This window comes from Lithobates pipiens, unplaced genomic scaffold (genome assembly GCF_037356315.1).
Source record: "Lithobates pipiens isolate NorthernLeopardFrog02 unplaced genomic scaffold, aLitPip1_a1.2 Scaffold_1, whole genome shotgun sequence".
NCBI lineage: Eukaryota > Metazoa > Chordata > Amphibia > Anura > Ranidae > Lithobates > Lithobates pipiens.
In genome coordinates, this window is record NW_027507685.1 from 235,139,707 (window position 1) to 235,166,494 (window position 26,788).

A 26,788-nucleotide genomic window follows, 5' to 3' on the forward strand; every position below is an offset into this window, starting at 1 on the left:
TGATTGGCTCCTGCTGTGTCCAATCAGCGGGACCCGCCGATCGTTCAAGAGATAGGCAGAATGGCAATCTGCTCTATGTAAACAAGGCAGGTTGCCATTCTGTGAGAAGGGAAAAGGTAGTGATTCTGCATTTCTGCTAAGCAGGAACACAGACCTCTGCCTTCCCACAGTGTAAGCACTTCCAACACAGTTAGTAAGCACTCCCTAGGCACACATTTAACCCTTTATTTGCCCCTGATGTTAACCCCTTCCCTGACAGTGTCATTAGTACAGTGACAGTGCATATTTTTGGCACTGATCACTGTATTAGTCAAAATAGGAAAAGCCGGCAACTCCATGTCCATATCCAAATGTAAACATTTATTGGTACATGTAAAAAGATACACGGGCTGATGTGTTTCGGCGCACCGCCTTGGTCACAGCTGCCGGCTTTTCCTATTTTGTTTGTTGCCTAAGTGTTGTCCGGAAGACACAACAGCCTGAGCACCCTATCATGGACTCTACTTCTATACTCAGGAGAGAGAGAGCGCTGCATTCCTTTTCATTTATCAAGTGATCACTGCATTAGTGTCACAGGTCCCCAAAAAGTGTCACTGGAGGTTGCTCAATTCTTACCTAAAAATCTTAAATGCTTTTATATTGTATATCATTTCTAAAGTCATTTGAAATATTTTTAGATTTGTGGCTGTCAAATACTTGATCCCGCCATGAAGGTGCTTGTTCAGGTACTTTCCTGTTGTAGGATGACAACGCTCTGTCCCTGCCTCCCAACTGTGCCCCTGCCTAATGGGCTTCTGATGGAGACCACAAGTGCCTATTGTAACACATCTTACATGGTCCAGTGGTTTCACCATCAAGAAACCCGCCCTGAGAAAGCAACCATTGCTGAAGCGTGTATGAGATTTGTAAACCTCAGACATTAAATATGAACAAGGGATATCCCTCTATAGTGTGTACTTGTCTCAATTAAGAGCACTAAGTGTCATTTTTGTCTACTGCCTCTTTTCTCTGCTATCAGCACGAATAACTTCTGACAAGATTTTCTGACACCAAGAGAAAAATGGTGACAGGGGAGGGAGCTCCAGCTGATTGACAGCCTCAGCTCTGTTCAGAGGGGGTGTGTCCCTTATTTCCAATTAGCTCTTAGACCCCTTTCACACCAGGGCATTTTGCAGGCGCTATAGTGTTAGAAATAGCGCCTGCAATCTGCCCAAAAGAAGCTGCACCATTGTATGTAGTGTGAAAGCCCGAGAGCTTTCACACTACAGCAGTGCGCTGGCAGGACATCAGGGAAAAGTCCTGCCAGCAGCTTCTTTGGAGCGGTGAAGGAGCGGTGTGTTTACCGCTCTTCCACCGCTGCTCCTCATTGAAATCAATGGGGCAGCGCTGTAATACCGCCGGCAAAACGCAGCTATTGTGGCGTATTGCTGGCGGTTTCAACCCTTTCTCGGCCGCTAGCGACGCAAATTCGGCGGTAAAACGTGAAAGGGGCCTTAGAGCTTTCCTCATTGAGTTCTGCAGACCGTGACTTCAGCTCTCCGCCTCCTTTTTTCTGAACTCTCAGACAAGCTTTAAATATTCAGCAATTTGAACAGATGTAGAGAAGAGAAGACTGCAGATAAACAGATACAACCAATGTAGGAGGATTTTCTATCACCTGAGGCCAGTCACTTCATTGGGTATATGTAAGGCTTTAAGTTGGCAGCATCAATGAAAAATTGTTTAATCAATTTTAGGTGGACTAGCCATTCTTTCACAGAAAGTATACATTTTTTGTGTTACGACTACTATAGTGAAAATGCTATTGGCTGTGATAATATGATGTTAGCCCAATTCCACACTCACCTTTCTTCTCTTCTCAAAGTTAAGATATCCGTTCTGAAAAAAATAAAATAAAAAAATAAATAAAAAAAAAAGTGTAAAAGTGTAAATAATAGAAGGAATAAAATATATACAATTCAGCTAAAGTTTTCCACTAAATTATTGGCCTCGGTACATTCTCCTGTCCAAGACTGAACTTGATGTATATTGGGCTCCAGATCTGCATTGCCTAACAAATCCCTTTGGTATTATTAAAGTATTCTGAATCTGAAAAAAATGTAATTCCTGAGTTTTCAAAATCCATCGAAGAACCATAAAATCTCACCTCCAGCTGATCTCGGATGGCAGAATCCAGCATGACCAGGTCGGTGAGGAAGACTCCGAGATATGGGATTACCCCCTGTGCAATGAGAATAGAAAAAAAAGCTAAAATTCAGACCCACAACTGGCAAAGGTTGAAAAAAATAGGAACAGTGTTAAATATAAAAGCGAGCTAGAGATTCTATTCAAAGATTGTTTGTTTAGCAAAAAATAAAATCCCAGTGGTGATTAAATACCGGCCAAAAAGAAAGCTCTATTTGTGTGAATTTTTTTTTTATTAAAAATTCAAATTTGAGTACAGTGTTGCATGACTGCGCAATCGTCATTCAAAGTGCGACAGCGCTGAAAGCTGAAAAGGGGGTTTAAGTGCCCACTAGGCAAGTGGTTACATTTTATTTTTTATTTTTTATTTTTTTTTAAACAATTTCATGCTCCCAAACTAAGGGAACAGTTTGCAGATGGCCTCTTCCTGTTCCAACATGACTGCGCACCTTTTCTGTGTGCATCTTGGAATCGAAAAAGTCAAAGAAATGCTATTTTCCATGTGAAGTAGAGGACACTCACCGTGGCTCTGGGGTCCTTGGAACGCGGCGGGTGTCTTTTGGAGGTTGCATCAGAACTGTCCTGAGACTGGAGTACAGATATCAGCGTCAGACAATGGTAACATTTTATTTCTTTTTAAAATACCATTTTACATTCACATTTTAAATTTATTGTTCATTTTTATTTGGTTTCCAATAATTTTTATGGAGTATAAATGATACATACAAAAGAATTATAAACGGTTGAAAAAGCCATTATTATGCATAATCAGCCAACAGTAAAGTTCAAAATAGTAAATGACATATAAAAAGGAACCTTGATTCTATTCTATTTTTTTATTTTTATGTTCACATCCGTTACTGCACTCAATGAGCCTACAATCTAAGGTCCCAAACACACGCACCAATTTAGAAAGTGGCCAATTAACATACCAACATGTCTTTGGATTGTGGCAGAAAACCCACACACAGGGGAAAACATGCAAACTCCATGCAGATCATGTCCTGACCAGAATTTAAAAATAGGGGACCCCAGTGCTGCAAGGCAGAAGTGCCAACCACCAAGCATTCACTGTACAGCAGACCAGGGTGGAAAAGTCCTCACCTGGAAGAGCAGCTCTCTCATCTTGGCATAATTGTCTTGCTCCGAGAAAACCTCGTGCATTTCCTGGTAACTGCGCTGGATCTCCCTGCAATGACATCATCACAACATTAATGAATGTTTCTTTACAGCCCAACTGAACCTTGTAAAAGCAGTTAGGCTGCATATACACACACACTAATATATATATATATATATATATATATATATATATATATTAGTGTGTGTGTATATGCAGCCTAACTGCTTTTACAAGGTTAAGTTGGGCTATATATTATACATACACACACACGCCACACTTTTCAGATATTTGTAAAAAATAAAAAATAAAAAAAAATAAAAAAATGTAAAACCATTTATCATATTCCTTTTATGTGCCACTTTGTGTTGATCTATCACATAAAATCCCAATAAAATACATTTATGTTTTTGGATGTAACATGACAAAATGTGGGAAATTTCAGGGGGTATGAATACTTTTCAAGGCACTGTATACACATACAGTATAATATAGTTATTTATTAGCTGTATAAATTGTGGCAGCAGGCAGGTAAAGTCACCTGGTTGTATTCAGGATGGTAAATATGTGTGTCCTAGATTCAGGCTTTATGCAGACCTTTACAATTAGAGGGGAAGAGTTAATGAGCCCAGCTGAAGTAAGTGGGCTCATTAAGGCCTCTACAAAAAACCCCAGCATGCATAGGGAGATGCTCCATCCTGGAACCAGTTTTGTGTGTATAGACTGGGGAGTCTGAGATCTGTTCTGTGCGGTGAGTTAACGCCTGTGTGGCAAACCCCTACAATAGAGACAGGGACTGGGGCAGCACAAGGCTGCACCCAGTTGTTAGACAGGGAGTCTACGTGTGTAGTTAGAGGTCAAGCTGACCAGGATTTATTTTCTTGTTTTATTTTGTTTGGCTGTTATATGTATCACTGCATGCAGCCTAAATAAACCGGATCTTTTGTTTTTTGCACCTACACCGCTGTCTGCTGTGCCTGACTTTGTGTTGTGAACCCATCCAGGGGGTCACACACACCCGCTACCGAGCAAACCCCTCACAGTTGGTGGAGAATTTTGGCAGTTTTTTTTCAATTTTTTTTTAAAGGCCAGCATGGAGGAGATACTGAGACAGCTGGCTCTAGCAAATGCAAATCAGCAGCAAACAAATGCGGCTTTACAAAAGAGCCTTGCAGCCCAGCAGAAAGCTCATCAGCAGAGTATGGAAGCTCAGCAACAAGCCCAGCAGCAGACAAATGCAAATCAGCAGCAGATAAATGCAACTTTGCAGCAGAGTTTGGAAGCTCAGCAACAAGCCCAGCAGCGATCTGAAGCCCGCTTCATAGACCTGTCGCAGAAGCAAGAGCAGAATTTTCAACAGCAAATAGAGACATTGATACAGCAACGTCCGCAGACCAATGAAGCAAGTGGTTACAATAATACCACATCCTTTGGTGTGAGCCGTTTACTGACAAAAATGACTGGAGAGGATGATCCGGAGGTGTTTTTGACCACATTTGAAAGGACTGCTGAAAGGGAAAAGTGGCCTAAGGAGCAATGGGCTGGACTGGTGGCCCCTCTGTTAACTGGGGAATCGCAGAAAGCTTATTATGACCTAGAGCCTGACCAAGCAAAAGACTATGTGGTACTAAAAACAGAAATATTGGCACGGCTGGGTGTCACCCTGGCCGTCCGGGGTCAGCGTGTGCATAATTGGACTTTTCAGGTTGGAAAACCCCCCAGATCTCAAATGTATGATCTCATTCACCTGAGCAGGAAGTGGCTGCAGCCAGAGATTTTGACCGCACCAAACATTGTGGAACGTGTGGTTATGGATCGTTTCCTGAGAGCTCTTCCTACTTCCATCCAAAAATGGGTAAGCCATGGAGACCCAGAAAATGCAGATAAACTTGTGGATCTGGTTGAGAGGTACTTGGCTACAGAGAACTTGACCACCTCTTCCAGGGACTCACGGACTTTCCCCCCTAAGACCAGATCATCCCCAGTGGCGGGTAAGATGACTCCAAGGGGTGAGGGTGGAGAGAGTGAGAGGGTGGGAGTTCTACCTAAGGTCTGGCGGGAGCAGCCCAGGAAGCCCATGCTGCAAGAGGCAGCGAAAAAGATTATTTGCTACCGCTGCCGGCAAGAGGGACATATTGCAGCCAATTGCCCAGTTGTGGATGAGCCTATGCAATGTGACTTTATAAGGGAGAGACGTCAGTCGCTGTTTGCGACAGTTGCATGCACTGCCATTCGGGGACCTGAGAAACATTTATGTAAAATGTGTATTAATGGTAGAAATGTTGATGTGTTGCTGGATTCAGGTAGCCTGGTAACATTGATAAAAGCTGAATTAGTTACTACAGAGGTCTCTGGGAAGAACAGGGTGGCTGTTATTTGTGTGCATGGGGACACCCGAGAGTATCCTGTAACTTCAGTGTTTTTTGAGACCCCCAAAGGTAACCTTTCTCATCAGGTGGGGTTAGTGTCTCACTTACCACATGATGCTATTGTGGGAAGGGATTTTCCAAAATTCTGGGAACTCTGGGATTGTCCTGAGCCCCCCACTGGTGCCCCTATAAACCAGGAAGATGACCAGAATTCCTCTAGGGGTGGTGAGGACTCTCCTGAATTTCCCTTGTCGGTATTGGCGGGGGAAACTCGAGAAACTGGGGAGGAGCCAACATCCTCAGATGAAAACATGCCGTCTGTGGAGTTTTCGGATCTTGAGGTTCACAGGGAAAATTTTGCCACAGAACAGTTAAAAGACCCCACCCTAATAAAGGCACGGGAAAATGTGGTGAAAATAGATGGCGAGTTAGTGAACCCAGATAAGACTTGCCCTTATCCTTACTTCACTATGGAAAGGGACCTGCTGTATCGAGTGGCTCAAAGGGCAGAAGAAACCATTGAGCAACTTGTAGTGCCCAAACCTTACAGGAAGTTGGTGTTAGAATTGGCCCATGGGCACATTCTGGGAGGTCATCTGGGGACAGAGAAAACCAGAGAGAGGGTATTGCAGAGATTCTATAGGCCTGGGGTCATGAAGGAAATAGAAAATTATTGTTCCTCCTGCCCTGTGTGTCAGAAGTCGGCACCTATGCCACATTTCCGTAACCCACTGGTACCTCTTCCTATCATTGAGGTCCCCTTTGAAAGGATCGCAATGGATTTGGTAGGTCCGATAATGAAGTCCGCCAGGGGGCATCAGTACATTTTGGTTATATTGGACTATGCCACCCGTTATCCGGAAGCAATTCCTCTCCGAAATACCTCGGCCAAAACCATAGCCAAAGAGCTATCTCTTATTTTTAGCCACGTGGGTATTTGTAAGGAACTGCTTACGGACCAAGGTACACCCTTTATGTCCCGGGTTATGAAAGAATTATGCAAGTTGTACAAAGTGAAGCAATTGCGTACATCTGTGTATCACCCCCAAACAGATGGGTTGATTGAAAGATTCAACAAAACCCTAAAACAAATGTTAAAGAAGGTGGTGGATAGAGATGGAAAGAATTGGGATTGTCTAATACCCTATCTGATGTTTGCCATTAGGGAGGTACCCCAATCCTCTACGGGTTTCTCACCCTTCGAGTTGCTCTATGGGAGACACCCAAGAGGGCTGCTGGATATCGCCAAGGAAACTTGGGAAAATGAGAGTTCTCCTCACAGGAGTGTGATTGAGCATGTCGCCCTGATGCAAGATAGAATTGCACAGGTAATGCCAATTGTAAAGGAACATTTAACCCAAGCGCAGTTAGCACAGCAGAGAGTGTACAACCGTGGGGCCAAGACACGTACTTTTTCCCCGGGGGATAGGGTCTTGGTGCTAGTCCCTACGGTTGAAAGCAAATTTCTGGCCAAATGGCAAGGTCCATATGAAGTAATTGAAAAAATTAGTGAGGTGAACTACAGGGTTAGACAGCCAGGAAGGCGAAAGCCGGAGCAGATCTATCACGTCAATCTGCTGAAAGCCTGGAGGGATAGGGATTCCCTAGTCGCAGAGACTTTGTCACAAGTACAGCCTGATTGCTTAGTTCCTGAGGTTGGAATAGCAGACACCTTATCGAAACCCCAAAAACAGGAGGTTAAAGAGTTTGTACTTCGTAACCAAGAGATTTTCTCTGAGCTTCCGGGACAAACATCTGGCGTAGAGCATGACATTATCACCCCGCCAGGAGAAAGGGTAAAACTAAAACCTTATAGAATACCAGAGGCCCGACGGGAGGCAATACGTGGGGAGGTTCAAAGGATGTTGGAATTGGGTGTGATAGAGGAGTCCCAGAGTGACTGGTCCAGTCCTATCGTACTAGTGCCCAAACCTGATGGGAGCTGGCTGTTTTGTAACGATTTTCGACAATTGAATAAAGTTACAAAATTTGACACCTACCCCATGCCGCGTATAGATGAGTTGATTGACCGGCTGGGAACAGCCCGATATATGACAACTCTTGATCTCACCAAAGGGTATTGGCAAATTCCCCTGGCCGAATCGGCCAAGGAGAAAACTGCGTTTGTAACCCCAGATGGGGCATTCCAATATAAGAGAATGCCGTTTGGGTTACAGAATGCACCGGCAACATTCCAACGGAAAATGGATAAGATTCTGAGGCCCCATCAGAAATATGCTGCAGCTTACCTGGATGATGTGATTATCCATAGCACAGACTGGGTCTCACATTTGCCAAAAGTACAAGCAGTCCTAGACTCTATCCGGGAAGCTGGGTTTACGGCCAATCCAAAGAAGTGTACCATTGGACAGGAGGAGGCCAAATATCTTGGGTACACTATTGGGAGGGGGGTGATAAAACCCCAAGTCAATAAAGTCGAGGCCATACAGAGTTGGCCACGTCCCAACAGCAAGAAACAGGTACGAGCCTTTCTGGGAATCGCTGGCTATTATCGACGATTCATTCCCCATTTTGCTTCTCAGGCTGTGCCCCTCACCAACCTGACAAAAGGGAAAGAGTCGGTCATGGTTAAATGGTCCCCAGAGGCTGAGGAAGCATTTCAGTCCTTAAAAACAGCCTTATGTAGCCAGCCAGTGTTGTACTCACCAGACTTCTCTAAGAACTTTGTTGTACAAACTGATGCCTCAGACGTTGGGTTAGGAGCAGTGTTATCCCAGGTCTGGAACGGGGAAGAGCACCCAGTCATTTACCTCAGCAGGAAGTTGAAGTCCCATGAGGTAAATTACTCCACGATTGAGAAGGAATGTTTAGCAGTGAAGTGGGCTCTAGATTCCCTTCGGTACTATCTGCTAGGTAGGCACTTTGACCTGGTGACTGATCACGCTCCTTTAAAGTGGATGGCTCAGAACAAGGAGACCAATAGAAGGGTAAATAGGTGGTTCCTGGCCCTACAGGAATTTAACTTTACAGTTAAGCATCGCCCTGGTTTTAAAATGGGGAATGTGGATGCTTTGTCTCGGATACATGCGTGTCTGACTGCTGGTGTTACAACCCCGAGGTTGAAACAAGAGGGGGGGGTATGTGGCAGCAGGCAGGTAAAGTCACCTGGTTGTAGTCAGGATGGTAAATATGTGTGTCCTAGATTCAGGCTTTATGCAGACCTTTACAATTAGAGGGGAAGAGTTAATGAGCCCAGCTGAAGTAAGTGGGCTCATTAAGGCCTCTACAAAAAACCCCAGCATGCATAGGGAGAGGCTCCATCCTGGAACCAGTTTTGTGTGTATAGACTGGGGAGTCTGAGATCTGTTCTGTGCGGTGAGTTAACGCCTGTGTGGCAAACCCCTACAATAGAGACAGGGACTGGGGCAGCACAAGGCTGCACCCAGTTGTTAGACAGGGAGTCTACGTGTGTAGTTAGAGGTCAAGCTGACCAGGATTTATTTTCTTGTTTTATTTTGTTTGGCTGTTATATGTATCACTGCATGTAGCCTAAATAAACCGGATCTTTTGTTTTTTGCACCTACACCGCTGTCTGCTGTGCCTGACTTTGTGTTGTGAACCCATCCAGGGGGTCACACACACCCGCTACCGAGCAAACCCCTCACAAAATATTATACATTTTATATAATAACCTCCTTCTGATGATATTTCACTATTGGAGTTTGCTTTGTTTTTTTTTATCGTGGGCATATACATTGCATGAGAGTTTCCAAGAAGCAAAATAAATAATTCTCTGTGCCGCACAATTGGGAATTATGCATCTTGAATCAACATCCTGGTATTGTATTCAGTACATAAAAAAAAAAAAAGTGTTATTTGACCTTCCTATATCTAGGGGTCAACATCATATGGTGATCTGTCTTAGTGGAACTCTTTTTTTTTTTTTTTTTGCATGTGTGAAGTTGGATTTAGAAGCAACATTTAGATTAATACTGGACGGTTTTTAATTTTATTTATTATATATTTGATAACGATTCGAAGCATAGTGCAAGGTTTCTCAAGATTTCTTCATCCAATGTAAACTTTACACTTATGCATAATCTCGAGGCACCTCATTCTAAAGTGTAAAACACTAAACAGTTTTACAGAACGCAGGAAGATCCATACACATAGGACACCCAACCTTAGAGATGATTTTTTTTTTCCCAGTGCAACAGTGCGAGGCCTTGCCGCTGTGAAAAGGGTTTGCGCATTTGCAGAGTGTGGAGCTCCAGAATATTAATTCTGAACATAGAAAGGTGGGTTTTCAACTTTCTCCGAGATTTGGTATTCCCAGATTGGGTCGGAGATTTCTTCCCTTCTCAAGCTCTTTGAAATCTCCAAACTCCAGTACCCAGTGTCCAGGTCTTGCAGTAGACTAGCAGGTTCTGGAGTACAGGTGCACACAGCCCTTATAATAAAGGTCTTGAACACAGTTCGGGGCTCCTGTTGGGACACAGACACAGCACTCCATGCTGGAGAAGGGATTCCTTATCCATAGGACTGAGAGGCAAGATGGCAAAGCAAATCTGGGAGACAGGACAACTAGGCGAGTCCAGGGGACTGAGGGATTCAGGTCTTGAAGGAATGGGAGAGAACGGGGTGTTAGGAGAACATCTATCAAGAGGCCAGGAAGCAGGCCCATGCACTAGGGTGCTGCAACCGAAAAGACTGATAGAGCCAGGAGATTGGCTACCATGCATAGCTGCACCAAATGCTGAGTGCTCTAGTTTTAGCAAAACTACTCTAAAATGTTTCCTTACTTGGATGTCTCTGCCCAGACTCTCTTCAGCCGATGGACAGCCGTGCTTTGTAATGCAGACAATATGGCATAGACCGATGAAAAATTCCTGAGACTCCAACATTCCTTGTGAAAGAGAAAATAAATAAATAAATAAATCATACAGAGACATTTCAGACAGAAGTTGAAAGCGATCATTGAACCAGTAATGCTAGCCAGCAAACACTGCAGCTGTGATCAATTTGGGAAGTCGAAGATATGCAAGGGTGAGTAGCTATAATATGGGCTACTCCAAACTCCATTGACCCCAAATCACCCTAAAAAAGGATCTTAAGACTATTACGGTACCTAGTAATGCAAAAACTCTTTAAAAAAAGGGAATAACTTTATTGAGAAATATATACAAAAACTATTTAATCAAAAAACATTTTTTACAACAATGAAGGCATAAAATTCTAGGTAGTATCCCCCAAAATTAACTGGGGGTAGGATGTAGGTACAGTTGCAGCCTCTACCGCCGCTTCCTCAGGAGGCGTCACCCTATAGACATCTAAAAAGAAATGTGGATAAACAAATAAATCAATTCAAAAGTAAACAATGCAAACAATACTACAGAACAAAAAAATATATATATGTTAGGAGTATTTGAATTTTGAACAAATCGCGTTGCTCACATCATACCCCCAGTTCATTTTGGGGGATACTACCCAAAATTTTATGCCTTCATTGTTGTAAAACACTATTGTTTGTATTGTAAAAAATTGTTTTTGATTAAATTGTTTTTGTATATATATTTCTCAATAAATGTTATTCCCTTTTTAAAGCATTTTTGCATTACTAGGTACCGTAATAGTCCTAAGACCCTTTTTAGGGTGATTTGGGGTCAATGGGATTTGGGGTAGCCCATATTGTACCTACTCACCTATACCCCTAATTTATCTTTATTTTTGAGGCTAACCTATTCTAAATTTGGGAAGTCAATTTAACTCCATTTTCATATACCTCATCTAGAGTCTAGAGAGCTGCTCACATGAGGTTGGTGGGTCTACTTCTTGCATAAGTTATCAAATTCAACCTTGCAGATGGGTATGACTAGGTTTGGTGTGCAGAGAACTTATTTTCTGCATTATAAAAAAAAAAAAAAAAATTAATAAAAAAAGGAAGATTTAAAGCAGAGTTACACCCATTTAAAAGTCAGCAGCACCCAGATTTTACCCCAGGCACCCATCCGTCCTTTCCGACGTCGGGATGGCCGTATGCTACAGTTAGAGCAACACATTTCTTCCGTAATGATACATTCCTTTCCAGGGAGGATCTGGCATCCCTTACAGCGCAGGAGACCTTTCCGATGTGGGCATACCTGCAGATCCGCCATTTTCTACTTAACCACAAACTTAGACCGCATTGGTCCAGAGCCTTGACTACCTTCGAAGAGCTATGCTCCAAGGAAGAACCCCAGCGCCATTTAATCTCATACACTTATCCTCTACTGTTTCATGATAGTGATAAGAGAAACCTCCAAACACAGCAAAAGTGGTCTAACGACCTCCAAGTGGAAGTTTCTGATATTGACTGGGATAATATTTACAGGTATGTTCATAAGGGATCGGTCAACGCTAATACACAAGAGACTGCCTTTAAAATAGCATCCAGATGGTACCTCACGCCCCATAAACTCCACATAATTAACCCCTCCATTTCCCAGATGTGCTGGAGATGCAACACGGCAGTAGGAACATTCATTCATATTTGGTGGACATGCCCCATCATACAAACATATTGGTCGGAAGTACACAAAATAATAGCAGAGGTCACTACCTTTCATCTGGACAAAACTCCGGCCCAATTTTTACTGCATCACTCCGATAAGTCCACCCACTCTTATTATAAGTCTCTGGCCATGCACATGGTTAATGCTGCCAGAACATGCATCCCACGCAAATGGCGCTCCCCTGACCCCCCATTACTCCGGGATTGGTTTAATCACATTAACACTATTATGACAATGGAAGACCTGATCCACCAAGCTAACGATACTCCTTCGAAATTCACGACCACTTGGGCTTGTTGGATTCATTTTAAGACCACCGTTCCATATAAACGACTCATGCAGGTTTGACTGCATGGATTAAGGAGCAGACCCCTTTCACAGGAATATACCCTCTGAATAGGAGTCATTTCTCACCATAGATTCCTTTGAGTTCTTTGAATCTGATCTAATAATGATTTCTACAAACTCCCCTGGATACTCTACAAATTTTTGTAACTCTGTGATCTCCTCATACTTAGAGATCACTATCTCTATTAGTCATTTATCCCCTCTGTCTATACTTTTGACAAATAGCGTGGCAGATATATTTACTTCACACTAAACAACATCTGAGATTCGGTAGACCACCTTTGATGTCTAGGTAGCGAGATAGATTGCCATATGATGGTTTATAGTGTTTTATTATGTCTTTTCTTACGATATTGTTCCTTCTTAGGAGTAGCATAGTATCTTGCAGGTGACCATTCGTTTGTTGGCGGCTGCGTTCGCCTTTATATTATAACAAATGTAACCGAACCAATGACTTCCACTGACTATGTAATGTTTTGATCTCCTGTATTGATGTGTAAACTTCAATAAAATGTTTTGAGAAAAAAAAAAAAAAAGTCAGCAGCTACAAAAAGTGTATCTATTGACTTTAATTATTAGACACTTACCTGGCTCACAGTCCAGTGATGCGGGCGTATGAAGCCCCCACTCCTCTCCCCCTCCTTTCCACAGCACCGGCATTCTAACTGGGCGCCCGGCTGTGGCTTTACAGCCGGGCGCTCTCTGCGCATGCGCGAGCCGCTCTGAGCGCCGTGGATGGCCGGGAAATCTTTTGGGACCTGTGACGTGTCCCAGAAGATTGCAGGGAGGGAGGGAGGGGATGAACTTCCTTCCCACGCCGCGGAGCCCCGGGAGGAAGTGGGAGCTGGGTGCCCATAAAAACTGGGTACCCGCCCCCCCCCCCAAAAAAAAATGACATGCCAAATGTGACATGTTAGGGGGGTCACCATCATTTAAAGCGGAAGTTCCATTTTTGGGTGGAACTCCGCTTTAAGAGATTCCTAGCTCAATAGTTCAAGGAAATATTGTCACAACCAGATCTCATTCTGTCTATCCCTGAATTGTGTATCACAGTTGCACAAGGGCTATGAGAAGGTATGATGCCATATTTGGGTGTACTTCCTCACCTGGGGGCCACAGTTGCTGTGTGCAGCCTCCCACTGAAATGAATGGCTGTCTGCAGCTGTACACAGGCATGCACCTGTACTTGCATAAATACGCACATGCATGCAGATTTATGCCACTGGGTGCATGCATACATCTAAGGGCATATATCTGTGTATACCCATTCAAAGCCATTAATTTCCATGTGCAGTTGAATGCAGCGTCTGTGGTTCCCAAGCAGGGAAATATGCCAGAATTTTGCATCATATGACCCCAGGCACCCATAGGCCGTCTAACCCAGATCACTGAATCACTTTACTGGAACTAACATGCAGTGAATGAGTCAGCTGCTTCTATCAAAAACAAATTACACAGGCGTTTCAAGTCATGACCCTTTAACAGAGTCACTCCAATAAGATGGCCCTGTAATGGGCCCCGTTCACTCACCTCAGCCACTTTCACCCACTTCTCGATGATCCGTGCCCTTTGCTGGGGCTTCAGATAGGGGTCCTGAACACAAGAAGCAGTCACAGCGCCTGACAATCGATTAAAGTGACGGACGGTCTCTCGGACAGATTGGCATCGGTGGAAATGGTCCTCGCCCTTGTCTCTTCTGGACCACACTGACCCCAGACACTCGTATGGGACCACTCTTAAAAACAGAGCCTGACAGAAAGATATGAGCATAAGATACACACACACACACACTAATAAATGTTTTTTTATATAATATATATAAGTCCCCTGTGGAAGTGGGTCTTAATCCTGTCGGGCCCCATATACGCATAGCTGTGTTTGTGCTGGAGCAGTGTTGCCCACTCACAGCATAGAGACTGGGCTCAGAGTCTCATACTAATGATCTCTGTGTCACCTGATCACTGTGATAGTCTCTGACTGGCTATAATAGTCAGGGCCGCCTATAGAGTGGTACCACCAGGCCTCCTGTATGGGGCCCGGGCACAAAGGGGGGCCTGGACAGCAGGGGGGATCAGTGCGGGAGATGGGAGGACAATTATAAAAAAATGCACTGTCTCGGTCTCTTCCTCCAGCAGCTGACAGCCGGTTTCTCCCCCTCTCCCTTCTGCCAGCTTTCAGCTGCTGGAGGGAGAGACACAAACACAGTGCATTGTTCTGTAATTGTCCTTCCATCAGGTAGGCTGTATGGGGCCCCATGACTTCTAATGGCAGCCCTGATTATAGTGATCAATCACTGTACAGCCAGCCCCTTTGAGTGTTTTCTCCTCTTGAATGGAGGAAAAACAAAAAAAGGATACATTGTATACATACAAGATGCTGCTATTTTTGTTGTTCACTCAATAAAAATATATGAAACAAAAAATATACATTATAGAATACATTGAATATTTTTCTCCTTGCTAGAGGAGAAAAGTATAAACAACGAAGTGTGTGTATTAAATAAAAAAAATAAAAAAATGAAAGAATAGCTAGATCAGCCTTTGATTTAGGTCAAAGGTCATTATCAGAGTAAATTGCCAGGGTCTAAGGTCAGGGTCAGTGTATTTTAGCTAGGATTTTTTCTTTTTATTTAGTATCAGGCCGCGTACACACGGGCGGACTGTTCGCCCAACCTTGTCCGCTGAACAGTGTTTGGGCGGACAGTCCGCTCGTGTGTGGGCTTTCAGCGGACAGTTTCAGCGGACAGTTGGACGGACAAAGTCTTTCGGAAATTCCGAAAAACTGTCCGCTGAAACTGTGTTTGAGCGAACAGTCCGCCCGTGTGTGGGCCTGTCCGCTGTACTTTCGAAATGAGCGGACTGTTCCCGCTCGGAAAGTCCGCCCATTTCGAGCGCGTGTACAGGTAGGCGGGGCCCGCGAAGGAGACGTCGCGGGCTCCGCCGCCTGGAATGGGCTTAAAGGGGAACCCCAACGCCGAAAAAAATCGGCGTGGGGGTTCCCCCCAAGTCCACACCAGACCCTTGTCCGAGCACGCTACCCGGCCGGCCAGGAAAGGGGGGCGAGCGAGCGCGCCCCCCCTCCTGAGCCGTACCAGGCCGCGTGCCCTCAACATGGGGGGTGCCTTGGGGAAGGGGGGGCCGCGCGGCCCCCCCACCCCAAAGCACCTTGTCCCCATGTTGATGAGGACAAGGGCCTCTTCCCGACAACCCTGGCCGTTGGTTGTCGGGGTCTGCGGGCGGGGGGCTTATCGGAATCCGGGAGCCCCCTTTAAGAAGGGGGCCCCCGGATACCGGCCCCCCACCCTATGTGAATGAGTATGGGGTACAATGTACCCCTACCCATTCACCTGTGAAATAAAGTACAAATAAAAACACAACACAGGGGGAAAAAATATTTTATTGCACAGCCGGGGGTCTTCCGTCTTCGGGGGTCTTCTCGCCGGACTCCTCCGCTATGTGTGTGTAGCTCTTTTGCCAGCGGAGGAGTCCGGCTTTCTTCCTCCCCGCCGCCGGCCTCTTCTCCCGACTTCGGGGGTCTTGTCCCCCTCTTCGGTTCTTCTGCCGGGCCACCGCGCCTGGTCCGGTGGCCCGGTCTTCTGTCGCCGTCTTCCGTTCTTCTGTCGCCGCCTTCGGTTCTTCTGCCGGGCCACCGCGCCTTCTTGTAGCTCTTTTACAGGCGGTGGCCCGGTCTTCTGTCGCCGTCGCCGCCTTCCGTTCTTGTTCTTCTTGTTCTTCTTGTTCTTCTCCAGGCGATGTTGACTCGACGAGCTCTCCGGCCGGAATGCCGGGGACGCGCTGTGCGGTCACTTATATAGTGACAATGGGGCGGGGTCACATGGTATATGTCACATGGGTTGGTCACATGGGTTGATGTCACATGGGGACTATGACATCGTAAGGGGGCGGGGTCACCATGTGACATCAACCCATGTGACATATACCATGTGACCCCACCCCATTGTCACTATATAAGTCACAGCGCAGGGCGGCTCTGGCATTCCGGCCGGAGGGAGCGACGTGTCAACATCGCCTGGAGAAGAACAAGAAGAACAAGAAGAAGAACACGAACGGAAGGCGGCGACGGCGACAGAAGACCGGGCCACCGCCTGTAAAAGAGCTACAAGAAGGCGCGGTGGCCCGGCAGAAGAACCGAAGGCGGCGACAGAAGAACGGAAGACGGCGACAGAAGACCGGGCCACCGGACCAGGCGCGGTGGCCCGGCAGAAGAACCGAAGAGGGGGACAAGACCCCCGAAGTCGGGAGAAGAGGCCGGCGGCGGGGAGGAAGAAAGCCGGACTCCTCCGCTGGCAAAAGAGCTACACACACATAGCGGAGGAGTCCGGCGAGAAGACCCCCGAAGACGGAAGACCCCCGGCTGTGCAATAAAATATTTTTTTCCCCCTGTGTTGTGTTTTTATTTGTACTTTATTTCACAGGTGAATGGGTAGGGGTACATTGTACCCCATACTCATTCACATAGGGTGGGGGGCCGGTATCCGGGGGCCCCCTTCTTAAAGGGGGCTCCCGGATTCCGATAAGCCCCCCGCCCGCAGACCCCGACAACCAACGGCCAGGGTTGTCGGGAAGAGGCCCTTGTCCTCATCAACATGGGGACAAGGTGCTTTGGGGTGGGGGGGCCGCGCGGCCCCCCCCTTCCCCAAGGCACCCCCCCATGTTGAGGGCACGCGGCCTGGTACGGCTCAGGAGGGGGGGCGCGCTCGCTCGCCCCCCTTTCCTGGCCGGCCGGGTAGCGTGCTCGGACAAGGGTCTGGTGTGGACTTGGGGGGAACCCCCACGCCGATTTTTTTTCGGCGTTGGGGTTCCCCTTTAAGCCCATTCCAGGCGGCGGAGCCCGCGACGTCTCCTTCGCGGGCCCCGCCTACCTGTACACGCGCTCGAAATGGGCGGACTTGCCTCCGCCTTACGTGGGCGAGTCCGTTCATTTCAAAAGTTGAGCGAACTGTTTGCCCAACCTTGTTCGTCAAACAGTCCGCTCGTGTGTGGGCAAGTCCGCTCATGCAAATTTTGAGCGGACTGTTTGATGAAACTGTTTGGCCGCGTACACACGCGCGGACTGTTCGCCCAACCTTGTTCGGCAAACAGTTTCATCAAACAGTCCGCTCAAAATTTGCATGAGCGGACTTGCCCACACACGAGCGGACTGTTTGACGAACAAGGTTGGGCAAACAGTTCGCTCAACTTTTGAAATGAACGGACTCGCCCACGTAAGGCGGAGGCAAGTCCGCCCATTTCGAGCGCGTGTACAGGTAGGCGGGGCCCGCGAAGGAGACGTCGCGGGCTCCGCCGCCTGGAATGGGCTTAAAGGGGAACCCCAACGCCGAAAAAAATCGGCGTGGGGGTTCCCCCCAAGTCCACACCAGACCCTTGTCCGAGCACGCTACCCGGCCGGCCAGGAAAGGGGGGCGAGCGAGCGCGCCCCCCCTCCTGAGCCGTACCAGGCCGCGTGCCCTCAACATGGGGGGGTGCCTTGGGGAAGGGGGGGGCCGCGCGGCCCCCCCACCCCAAAGCACCTTGTCCCCATGTTGATGAGGACAAGGGCCTCTTCCCGACAACCCTGGCCGTTGGTTGTCGGGGTCTGCGGGCGGGGGGCTTATCGGAATCCGGGAGCCCCCTTTAAGAAGGGGGCCCCCGGATACCGGCCCCCCACCCTATGTGAATGAGTATGGGGTACAATGTACCCCTACCCATTCACCTGTGAACTAAAGTACAATAAAAAACACAACACAGAGAAAAAATATTTTATTGCACAGCTCCGGGGGTCTTCGGGGGTCTTCTCGCCGGACTCCTCCGCTATGTGTGTGTAGCTCTTTTGCTAGCGGAGGAGTCCGGCTTTCTTCCTCCCCGCCGCCGGCCTCTTCTCCCGACTTCGGGGGTCTTGTCCCCCTCTTCGGTTCTTCTGCCGGGCCACCGCGCCTGGTCCGGTGGCCCGGTCTTCTGTCGCCGTCTTCCGTTCTTCTGTCGCCGCCTTCGGTTCTTCTGCCGGGCCACCGCGCCTTCTTGTAGCTCTTTTACAGGCGGTGGCCCGGTCTTCTGTCGCCGTCGCCGCCTTCCGTTCTTGTTCTTCTTGTTCTTCTCCAGGCGATGTTGACACGTCGCTCCCTCCGGCCGGAATGCCAGAGCCGCCCTGCGCTGTGACTTATATAGTGACAATGGGGCGGGGTCACATGGTATATGTCACATGGGTTGATGTCACATGGTGACCCCGCCCCCTTACGATGTCATAGTCCCCATGTGACATCAACCCATGTGACCAACCCATGTGACATATACCATGTGACCCCGCCCCATTGTCACTATATAAGTGACCGCACAGCGCGTCCCCGGCATTCCGGCCGGAGAGCTCGTCGAGTCAACATCTCCAGGAGAAGAACAAGAAGAACAAGAAGAAGAACACGAACGGAAGGCGGCGACGGCGACAGAAGACCGGGCCACCGCCTGTAAAAGAGCTACAAGAAGGCGCGGTGGCCCGGCAGAAGAACCGAAGGCGGCGACAGAAGAACGGAAGACGGCGACAGAAGACCGGGCCACCGGACCAGGCGCGGTGGCCCGGCAGAAGAACCGAAGAGGGGGACAAGACCCCCGAAGTCGGGAGAAGAGGCCGGCGGCGGGGAGGAAGAAAGCCGGACTCCTCCGCTGGCAAAAGAGCTACACACACATAGCGGAGGAGTCCGGCGAGAAGACCCCCGAAGACGGAAGACCCCCGGCTGTGCAATAAAATATTTTTTCCCCCTGTGTTGTGTTTTTATTTGTACTTTATTTCACAGGTGAATGGGTAGGGGTACATTGTACCCCATACTCATTCACATAGGGTGGGGGGCCGGTATCCGGGGGCCCCCTTCTTAAAGGGGGCTCCCGGATTCCGATAAGCCCCCCGCCCGCAGACCCCGACAACCAACGGCCAGGGTTGTCGGGAAGAGGCCCTTGTCCTCATCAACATGGGGACAAGGTGCTTTGGGGTGGGGGGGCCGCGCGGCCCCCCCCTTCCCCAAGGCACCCCCCCATGTTGAGGGCACGCGGCCTGGTACGGCTCAGGAGGGGGGGCGCGCTCGCTCGCCCCCCTTTCCTGGCCGGCCGGGTAGCGTGCTCGGACAAGGGTCTGGTGTGGACTTGGGGGGAACCCCCACGCCGATTTTTTTCGGCGTTGGGGTTCCCCTTTAAGCCCATTCCAGGCGGCGGAGCCCGCGACGTCTCCTTCGCGGGCCCCGCCTACCTGTACACGCGCTCGAAATGGGCGGACTTTCCGAGCGGGAACAGTCCGCTCATTTCGAAAGTACAGCGGACAAGCCCACACACGGGCGGACTGTTCGCTCAAACACAGTTTCAGCGGACAGTTTTTCGGAATTTCCGAAAGACATTGTCCGTCCAACTGTCCGCTGAAACTGTCCGCTGAAAGCCCACACACGAGCGGACTGTCCGCCCAAACACTGTTCAGCGGACAAGGTTGGGCGAACAGTCCGCCCGTGTGTACGCGGCCTTAGCCGAACAAGGTTGGGCGAACAGTCCGCCCGTGTGTACGCGGCCTCAGTGTCAGGGTGTTTTAGGTAGGATAAAAAAAGCAACATTTGCAATATTGGTTGTGTGCCTTGCTATGGGTAAAAAAAACAACTAACATAGCAGAAGAATTTATTTTGAGTTGTTTTTTGGTGGTAGGTTATGGTAATTGCAAGAACTGTATAGCTAAATAAAAAAATTTTTTTTTTTTACTATTTTGTGCCATGTTTTCTTTTAATAAATTTTTTTTTAAAAATCTACCGGCATTACAATTTACCACCAAATGAAAGCCCAGTTTGTCCTGGAAATTCACCCGGATACACAAAGTAATTGTGATGATATGAGAAGTTAATACATGTCAAAGCTGCAAAACCATGTTCAGGGGTTAAGGACCTTATGCAGGTTGCAGTTTGCATATTGCAGGTGCATTTTGTGTTTTTCAATGCATGTATTTGATCCATTGAAGTCTATGGAACTAAAAACCAGAAAAAAGTCCCTGGCCCTTTCCATAAAATGCTCAGTTGTGAACGTGACCCATAGGAAACCATGTTAAAAAGGACTGTAGTGTGTTTCTGCAAAACTGAAAAATGCACTAAAAAATGCATAGGGGTGAACCAGGCCTAAAACAGAACTAAACCTTCCTATTGTTTTTCAGCCAAGGAAGCTGCCATCTTGGCCTCGGTTTGGTCTGCAACTGCCATGGTGCCTCACATGTGATCAGTTATGACACCAGCCATTGGATGGTTTGACAGTTTGGTTGAGGACAAATGTGACAGTTAGCATTCCCAGCATGAGCCAGAAATGTAACTGTTTGTTGAAACAGTTAAATTGATGGGTTTAGTTCCACTTTATGGTTTGTTTTACCTTCGTCATGAAGGGTTAAAGTGGTTGTAAACCCTTACAACACACTTTCACCTGCAGGTAAGCCTAGATTAAGGCTTACCTGTAGGTGCTGTAAATATCTCCTAAACCTACATGGTTTAGGAGATACTTACAATTCCCCATACGAGGATTTCTTCTGCGCATGCGCCGACGTACTCAGCACATGCGCACTTTAGAAGGGTCACGCCGTGCCGTTTTAATTAAGCAACATGCCGTGAATGGCGGCTCCCGCGGGCATGCGCAGGAGTGACGTCACGTGACGCCGGCCAGTCACAGAGCCGGAGTCCATGACCCTGGAAGGAAGATGGACGCTTTCAGCCAGCGAGTTAATCGGGGACGTCGCTGGCTCCTGTGTCAGGTAAGTGACACATAATGGGCTACTATGCGATGCATACTAGCCCATTATGCTTTGCCTTTGCAGGGAAACAAAGAGGAAGCAAACCCATCAGGGTTTACTTCCTCTTTAATATAGATCACTAAATTCCCAGACTGGAACTGACAGGCGGATCTGATTGGACCGCGCATGTGAAAGGAACAGACTACAATAGTGTTGAGGTTTTATCCTTTCCACACTCTATTCAAACCCCCCCAAAAAAAATCTAAAAATAAAAAAATGGTTTGGAATTGTGTTTTATGGTGGCCATACGTGCTTTGAGAAATGATCAATTTCTTCTCGGATTGAGCTTGCCTGATGGGAATAATCTATCAATAGTCAACAGCTCAATGCATTGATAGGACATACACGGGGAAGTTGAATTTGATCGATATCTGAAAGATAAGATCGTCAGTTATTGATCATCTCTGTTTCCAACAGGCAACTCCATAATCCGATCAGCTGAAATATGATTGAATTTATGATCGAATCAGCTCATTGTTGCCAATGCAAAACGATCAATTATTTTCCTCTCTCCGTTTGATTTAAACCGAGTCTAAAATTGATCTGAAGGGAAGTTAAGGCTTTTCAATCAGTTTCTGATTCAATTGTTTTGATTGAGTGGCACACCAATCGGATAATTAAATTGAAGCGTGTACGGTCACCAGTAGAGGCATAGAGACACCGATTTCCCCCTTACAGCTTCTAGACAGGTGAGTTGCTCGGCCACGTATCCAGCTTGAAATGTCAGGACATCCAGAGGGTCTGAGTCTTCCGCCTTGTCCCCTGTCGTCGGGGACTGATCTGCACCGTCCTTGTCACCGGCGCGGAGCTCCTGTAGTTTTGCTACCAAATTTGCCTTCCGTAGTCTGCAAAGGCAAACAGCCAGCTGATCCTTCTTCTCTGGCTGAAGAGACAGGAAATCTTCGGGGTACTGAGACATCCAGGCACAGAAGAGACTGCTGACGCTGCAGAGAATATAAAAAAGAAAAGACAGTACTGTGAGAATGAAGGACTATGTACTATACACCTCAATAAATGCCAAAACCCACATTATCAATGGGACCGGCTCTTTATCAAGCTAGGAGCAACTACCCAAGCTGGTCATGGCGCCAAACATTGTTATATAGGATAGGAGACCCTAGGGGGCATTTACATATTATTATTATTTTTTATTTTTATTTTTTTATTAAAGCTATTCATCCTGCCATATTTACATTCAATCTCTGTGAATAGAGCAAAATCAATTAAACGTTACTAGGCTTTTTGCTATCCAGGTCAGATGCAATTTATACAGAACAGTTCATCTGGAAATATAGCGGATGATCATAGGAAATAAATCCTTATTCACTGTGACCGTATGCGCCATCTGCTGGCCATAATGCAGTATTTTCCCAATTTGCTCTAGTCTGTATGAATAAACATTTAACTTGGAGAGAAAATAGTAAGATGAAAGTGAAATATATTATACACACAAAAAATAATATAAATGTGTGTGTATATATATATATATATACATATACACACACACACTATAATATATATATATATATATATATATATATATATATATATATATATATATATATATATATATATATATATATATATATATATATATATATACATATACACACACACATACATATATATATATACACACATACATACATATATACACATACATACATATACACACACATTTTGTCTAGGTGTAGAAAAATGTATGAATAAATGAAAGCCTATGGCACAGGTGTAAAAAAAGGTCTCATACTCACTCATCATCTTTCCCTCCTTGTGATTGCTTGCTGCTCTGTAAGTGATTATTGTTCTGTAATCTGCAAACAGCAAATAGAGGTGTAAGTGTGCAACTGTGCTTATCTCCTCTAGATGGCGACGTAGAGCTCCTACATTCTTACCCTGCACTCCCAAAGAGTTCTCCATATAGGAATACCCCACATACAGCTGAGCACACAGTGAATATTTGTACAAAGAAACAAGAGGCGTGCGCACAGGGTATGCCAGGTGTGCCTAGGCACACCCTAATCACCCCGTGTGGCACAGATTTCCCCTATTTAGACCCCTTATATTTCACCAAAGCCCCCCTAACAGGGCTCCCCCCCCCAAAAAAAAAATAATAATAAATTGTAAAAAAAAAATTAAAAACTGAATTTAAAAAAATAAAATGTAAAAGTAAATGTGAAAAAAGTAATAATAAAAATAAAAACTACCGACATGGGGCTGCGGCCAACACGGTACGATTTTGTACATATGGTGGGAGTGTCCTGTGATCGAAATTTTTTAGATGGATGTTAAGACCCACACTGAGCAAAGTCTGGGCATAGTCGTTCCTTTGTCCCCAGAACACTTCCTCCTTCATGTGCCAACCATACTGCTAAGTCAATACAAACAAAGCATCTTGCCACAATTGTTAAATACTGCCAAACGTATCATACCAATATACTGGAAACAGACGCGGTTTCCTGGCCGTGAGGACTGACTTAAGAAGGTGATGTGATGCGACTATGGATGCAGAGGAGTGGGTGGCGACCTGCAGGGATGCCATAGATTCCGCGGTTCCACACAACATGGGTGGCATGGCGGCAACCTACCATGACTCTAGACTAGGTTTCATCCAGCCTAGATGTTGCCCTCTTGAGATTGGCTGACCCCAGTTTTGGAGTGTCCTCCTAATCTTTGAGTGGTGATCTCAGAACTTATTTCAGTATACATAACTGTGCCCGCCGGTGTGAGCAGTCTCGAGAACTACACTGTTTGTGAAAAATTACACAATTTCCATACCCCCCCCCCCCCTTTTTTTTTTTTTTTTTTTTTTTTTTTTTATTATATTGCATATGGGAGTTTGATGCTGTGGGAACAATGTTTATTCAGTAGAAGGCATTTCACGGTATTTACTTGAATGTCCCCTTGCACGCAATGAGCCACATTATGGACACCAGGGCAAACCCCCCCCCCATGTGGTGTTCCCTCCTTGTAGCCCACCTTTTATCTTCCCGATTAATACAGTGATCACGATGGCCTCCCTTTCCTGTTGGGATGGCATATGACCAATATTGATGTTACTGTGTTGCCCTTGGTGAATATAAGCATTTAAATTATTATTATTTTTTTTTAATTTTATTTGCCCGCCCCAAACAAAAAAAAATAAAGTATATTATATATATCACATTTTGGCGGGCAATTAAATTTTTTATATTTATATATATATATATATATATATATATATATATAAAATAAAATCAGTGCTTCCTTGCATTTTCTACAATGTATTTTGTTTTGATCAGTAACATGTACAGTATTTCGCCAGAAAGGACATCCCATCTATACAGACAGTATCTGTTCCTGTAATGAAATGCCAACGAAAAAACTTTTTGGGACTATCTGTGAAGAGGGAAACTCCACAGCCCTCTGACAATTGTTCTCATGGTCTCTGTTTGCAGATTTGGATTGCTGGTTGCTCGATTTTAAGACAGCCAATCAAGAGCTCTGCAGTGGTCCACTGAGGCTGAAGGAAGAAGGAATTTCCCTTAATACAGAACAAACTGAATGTTTCATTAACTAAGGCTGCGTACACACGGGCGGACTGTATGGCCTACTTAGTCCGTCATACAATCCGACGGACAGTCCGTCATACTTTCGAATGAACGGACTTGACCACACACGATGCACAAACAGTCCGTCGAAAGCTTGCGCGATGACGTGTACAGCACGTACGACGGGACTAGAAATAGGAAGTCCAATACACAGCAATGCACCCTTCCGCCGTGTAAATCCTTTCTGAGCATGCGCCATTCTTAGTCCGTTGAACTAGCCTACTCACGAGCGGATTGTCCGCTGAAACCAAAGTATGACGGACAGAATTTAGAAAAATCCGAAATACTTAGTACGCCAGACTGCACGCTGAAAAAGTCCGCTGAAGCCCACACACGAGCGGACTGTCCGCTGAAATGTGTTTCGACGGACTAAGTAGGCCATACAGTCCGCCCGTGTGTACGCGGCTTAACTTTCATTAACATTGCATTACTGCTGCTGAGTGGGTAAAATGAAATACAATTAGGATCAATTTCCTGACAAAAGTCCCCTTGTGTTGGCAACACATTAAAAATTTCAGGCGACTTCAACCAGCAGAATACTAGTGATACACATGGGCAAAAGTTGAGTTTGGTGATATTATATATTAATAATAATAAATAAATATATATTTATTAATAATAATAATAAATATTTGGGCTGAAATCGGACCTTAAACGGTAAACCAGCACACACCGGACCCCTGTTGTGAGCCGTATGCATCTCTTATGTGAACTGAGCCTCAAATCTATCCAAATCTAGATATACTTTAATGACAAACTGGTTCTGCTAGGAGTCATTTCAGAGGAGGGGGGGTCACCTAAAGCCACATAATTGACCACTGTGTAAGCAACATCTGGAATATCTACATTGCCTTTTTTATCTCACAACCCCCATCACCACACTGTCACCCACACAAAGCAAAGTGACACAACCTGTCCAGTAGTAACGCCAACACCTCACTGGTGCTACTGAAAGTGCGATAAGTGGCCAGGAACACTGGGATGTAGGAGGTGTCCCTCAGAATTCGGGCTTCTAGAAGATGGCGGACAAGTCTTGGAAGAGTTCCAGCACGCAGTGTTAATACTTTTACAGGATCCTGGAGAGAAGAGAAATTGTGTTACGTAAGTTATGAATATCAGCGTGCAGAATAATCCTGTCATACTGAGCTGTAAATCACCTGACAGAGGGGGAGGGTGTAATAGAATATATACTGTACAGGTTTATGCAGGTCACAAACAAAAACAAAAGCTTTCCCAGCACACTAACCGGCCAGCCTGCAAAACAACCAAACTGGCCCTGTCTAGTTTACGATAAAAACAGAGGGTTTTGTTTGCACACATTTGCAAATACAAGTGTAAAACCACAATGCCCACGCCAAGGGACCTCCGTATATGCTGTGGTCCTAACTCTAAATTTCCAGATCCTCCATAGATGGAGCACATATATAATAATGGATAGATTAAGGGCAGGTATGCCTGGAGGGAACCCACCCCTTCTTAACCACTTACTATGCCGGGAGGGCGGCATGCTCTGTGATTGAGTCCTTCGGACTTGGCTGAACACAGAACAAGGTAAAGGGCCAATCACAGCGGCCCTTTACAATGTGATCAGCTGTCAGGCAATAACAGCTGATCAGGGAGTAAAACAGAAGCCAGTTAGCCGCTTTTACTCTCCTCACGATCAGCATGGCGAGAGAAGAAAGACGGTACCCAGCTTCTGTTACAGGGACATTGGTCCCAATCTGTGCCTACCAGAGCTACTGATCAGTGCCCACCAGTACCGCCTATCAGAGCCTGTCAGTACCGCCTAATCAGTGCCCATTGCTGCCGCCTCATCAGTGCCGCTTCATCAGTGCCACCTATCAGCGCACATCAATGCAGGAGAAAAAATTACTG

At 46.2% G+C, this 26,788-nt stretch overlaps 1 protein-coding gene across 6 annotated transcripts in view; it reads right to left on the bottom strand.

Moving 5' to 3' along the window:
• Window positions 1–26,788, bottom strand: part of RGL2 (ral guanine nucleotide dissociation stimulator like 2) — a 105,736-nt gene that overhangs the window by 25,391 nt on the left and 53,557 nt on the right. For all 6 annotated transcript variants that reach the window (XM_077484694.1, XM_077484692.1, XM_077484695.1 and 3 more), the window contains 9 exons: window positions 25,826–25,989; window positions 23,078–23,137; window positions 22,000–22,267; window positions 14,064–14,282; window positions 10,437–10,540; window positions 3,289–3,373; window positions 2,707–2,772; window positions 2,147–2,221; window positions 1,846–1,878 (listed from right to left, as the gene is read on the bottom strand). In XM_077484694.1, the coding sequence (XP_077340820.1) occupies window positions 1,846–1,878; window positions 2,147–2,221; window positions 2,707–2,772; window positions 3,289–3,373; window positions 10,437–10,540; window positions 14,064–14,282; window positions 22,000–22,267; window positions 23,078–23,137; window positions 25,826–25,989 (1,074 nt within the window). The remainder of the gene's footprint in view (window positions 1–1,845; window positions 1,879–2,146; window positions 2,222–2,706; window positions 2,773–3,288; window positions 3,374–10,436; window positions 10,541–14,063; window positions 14,283–21,999; window positions 22,268–23,077; window positions 23,138–25,825; window positions 25,990–26,788) is intronic.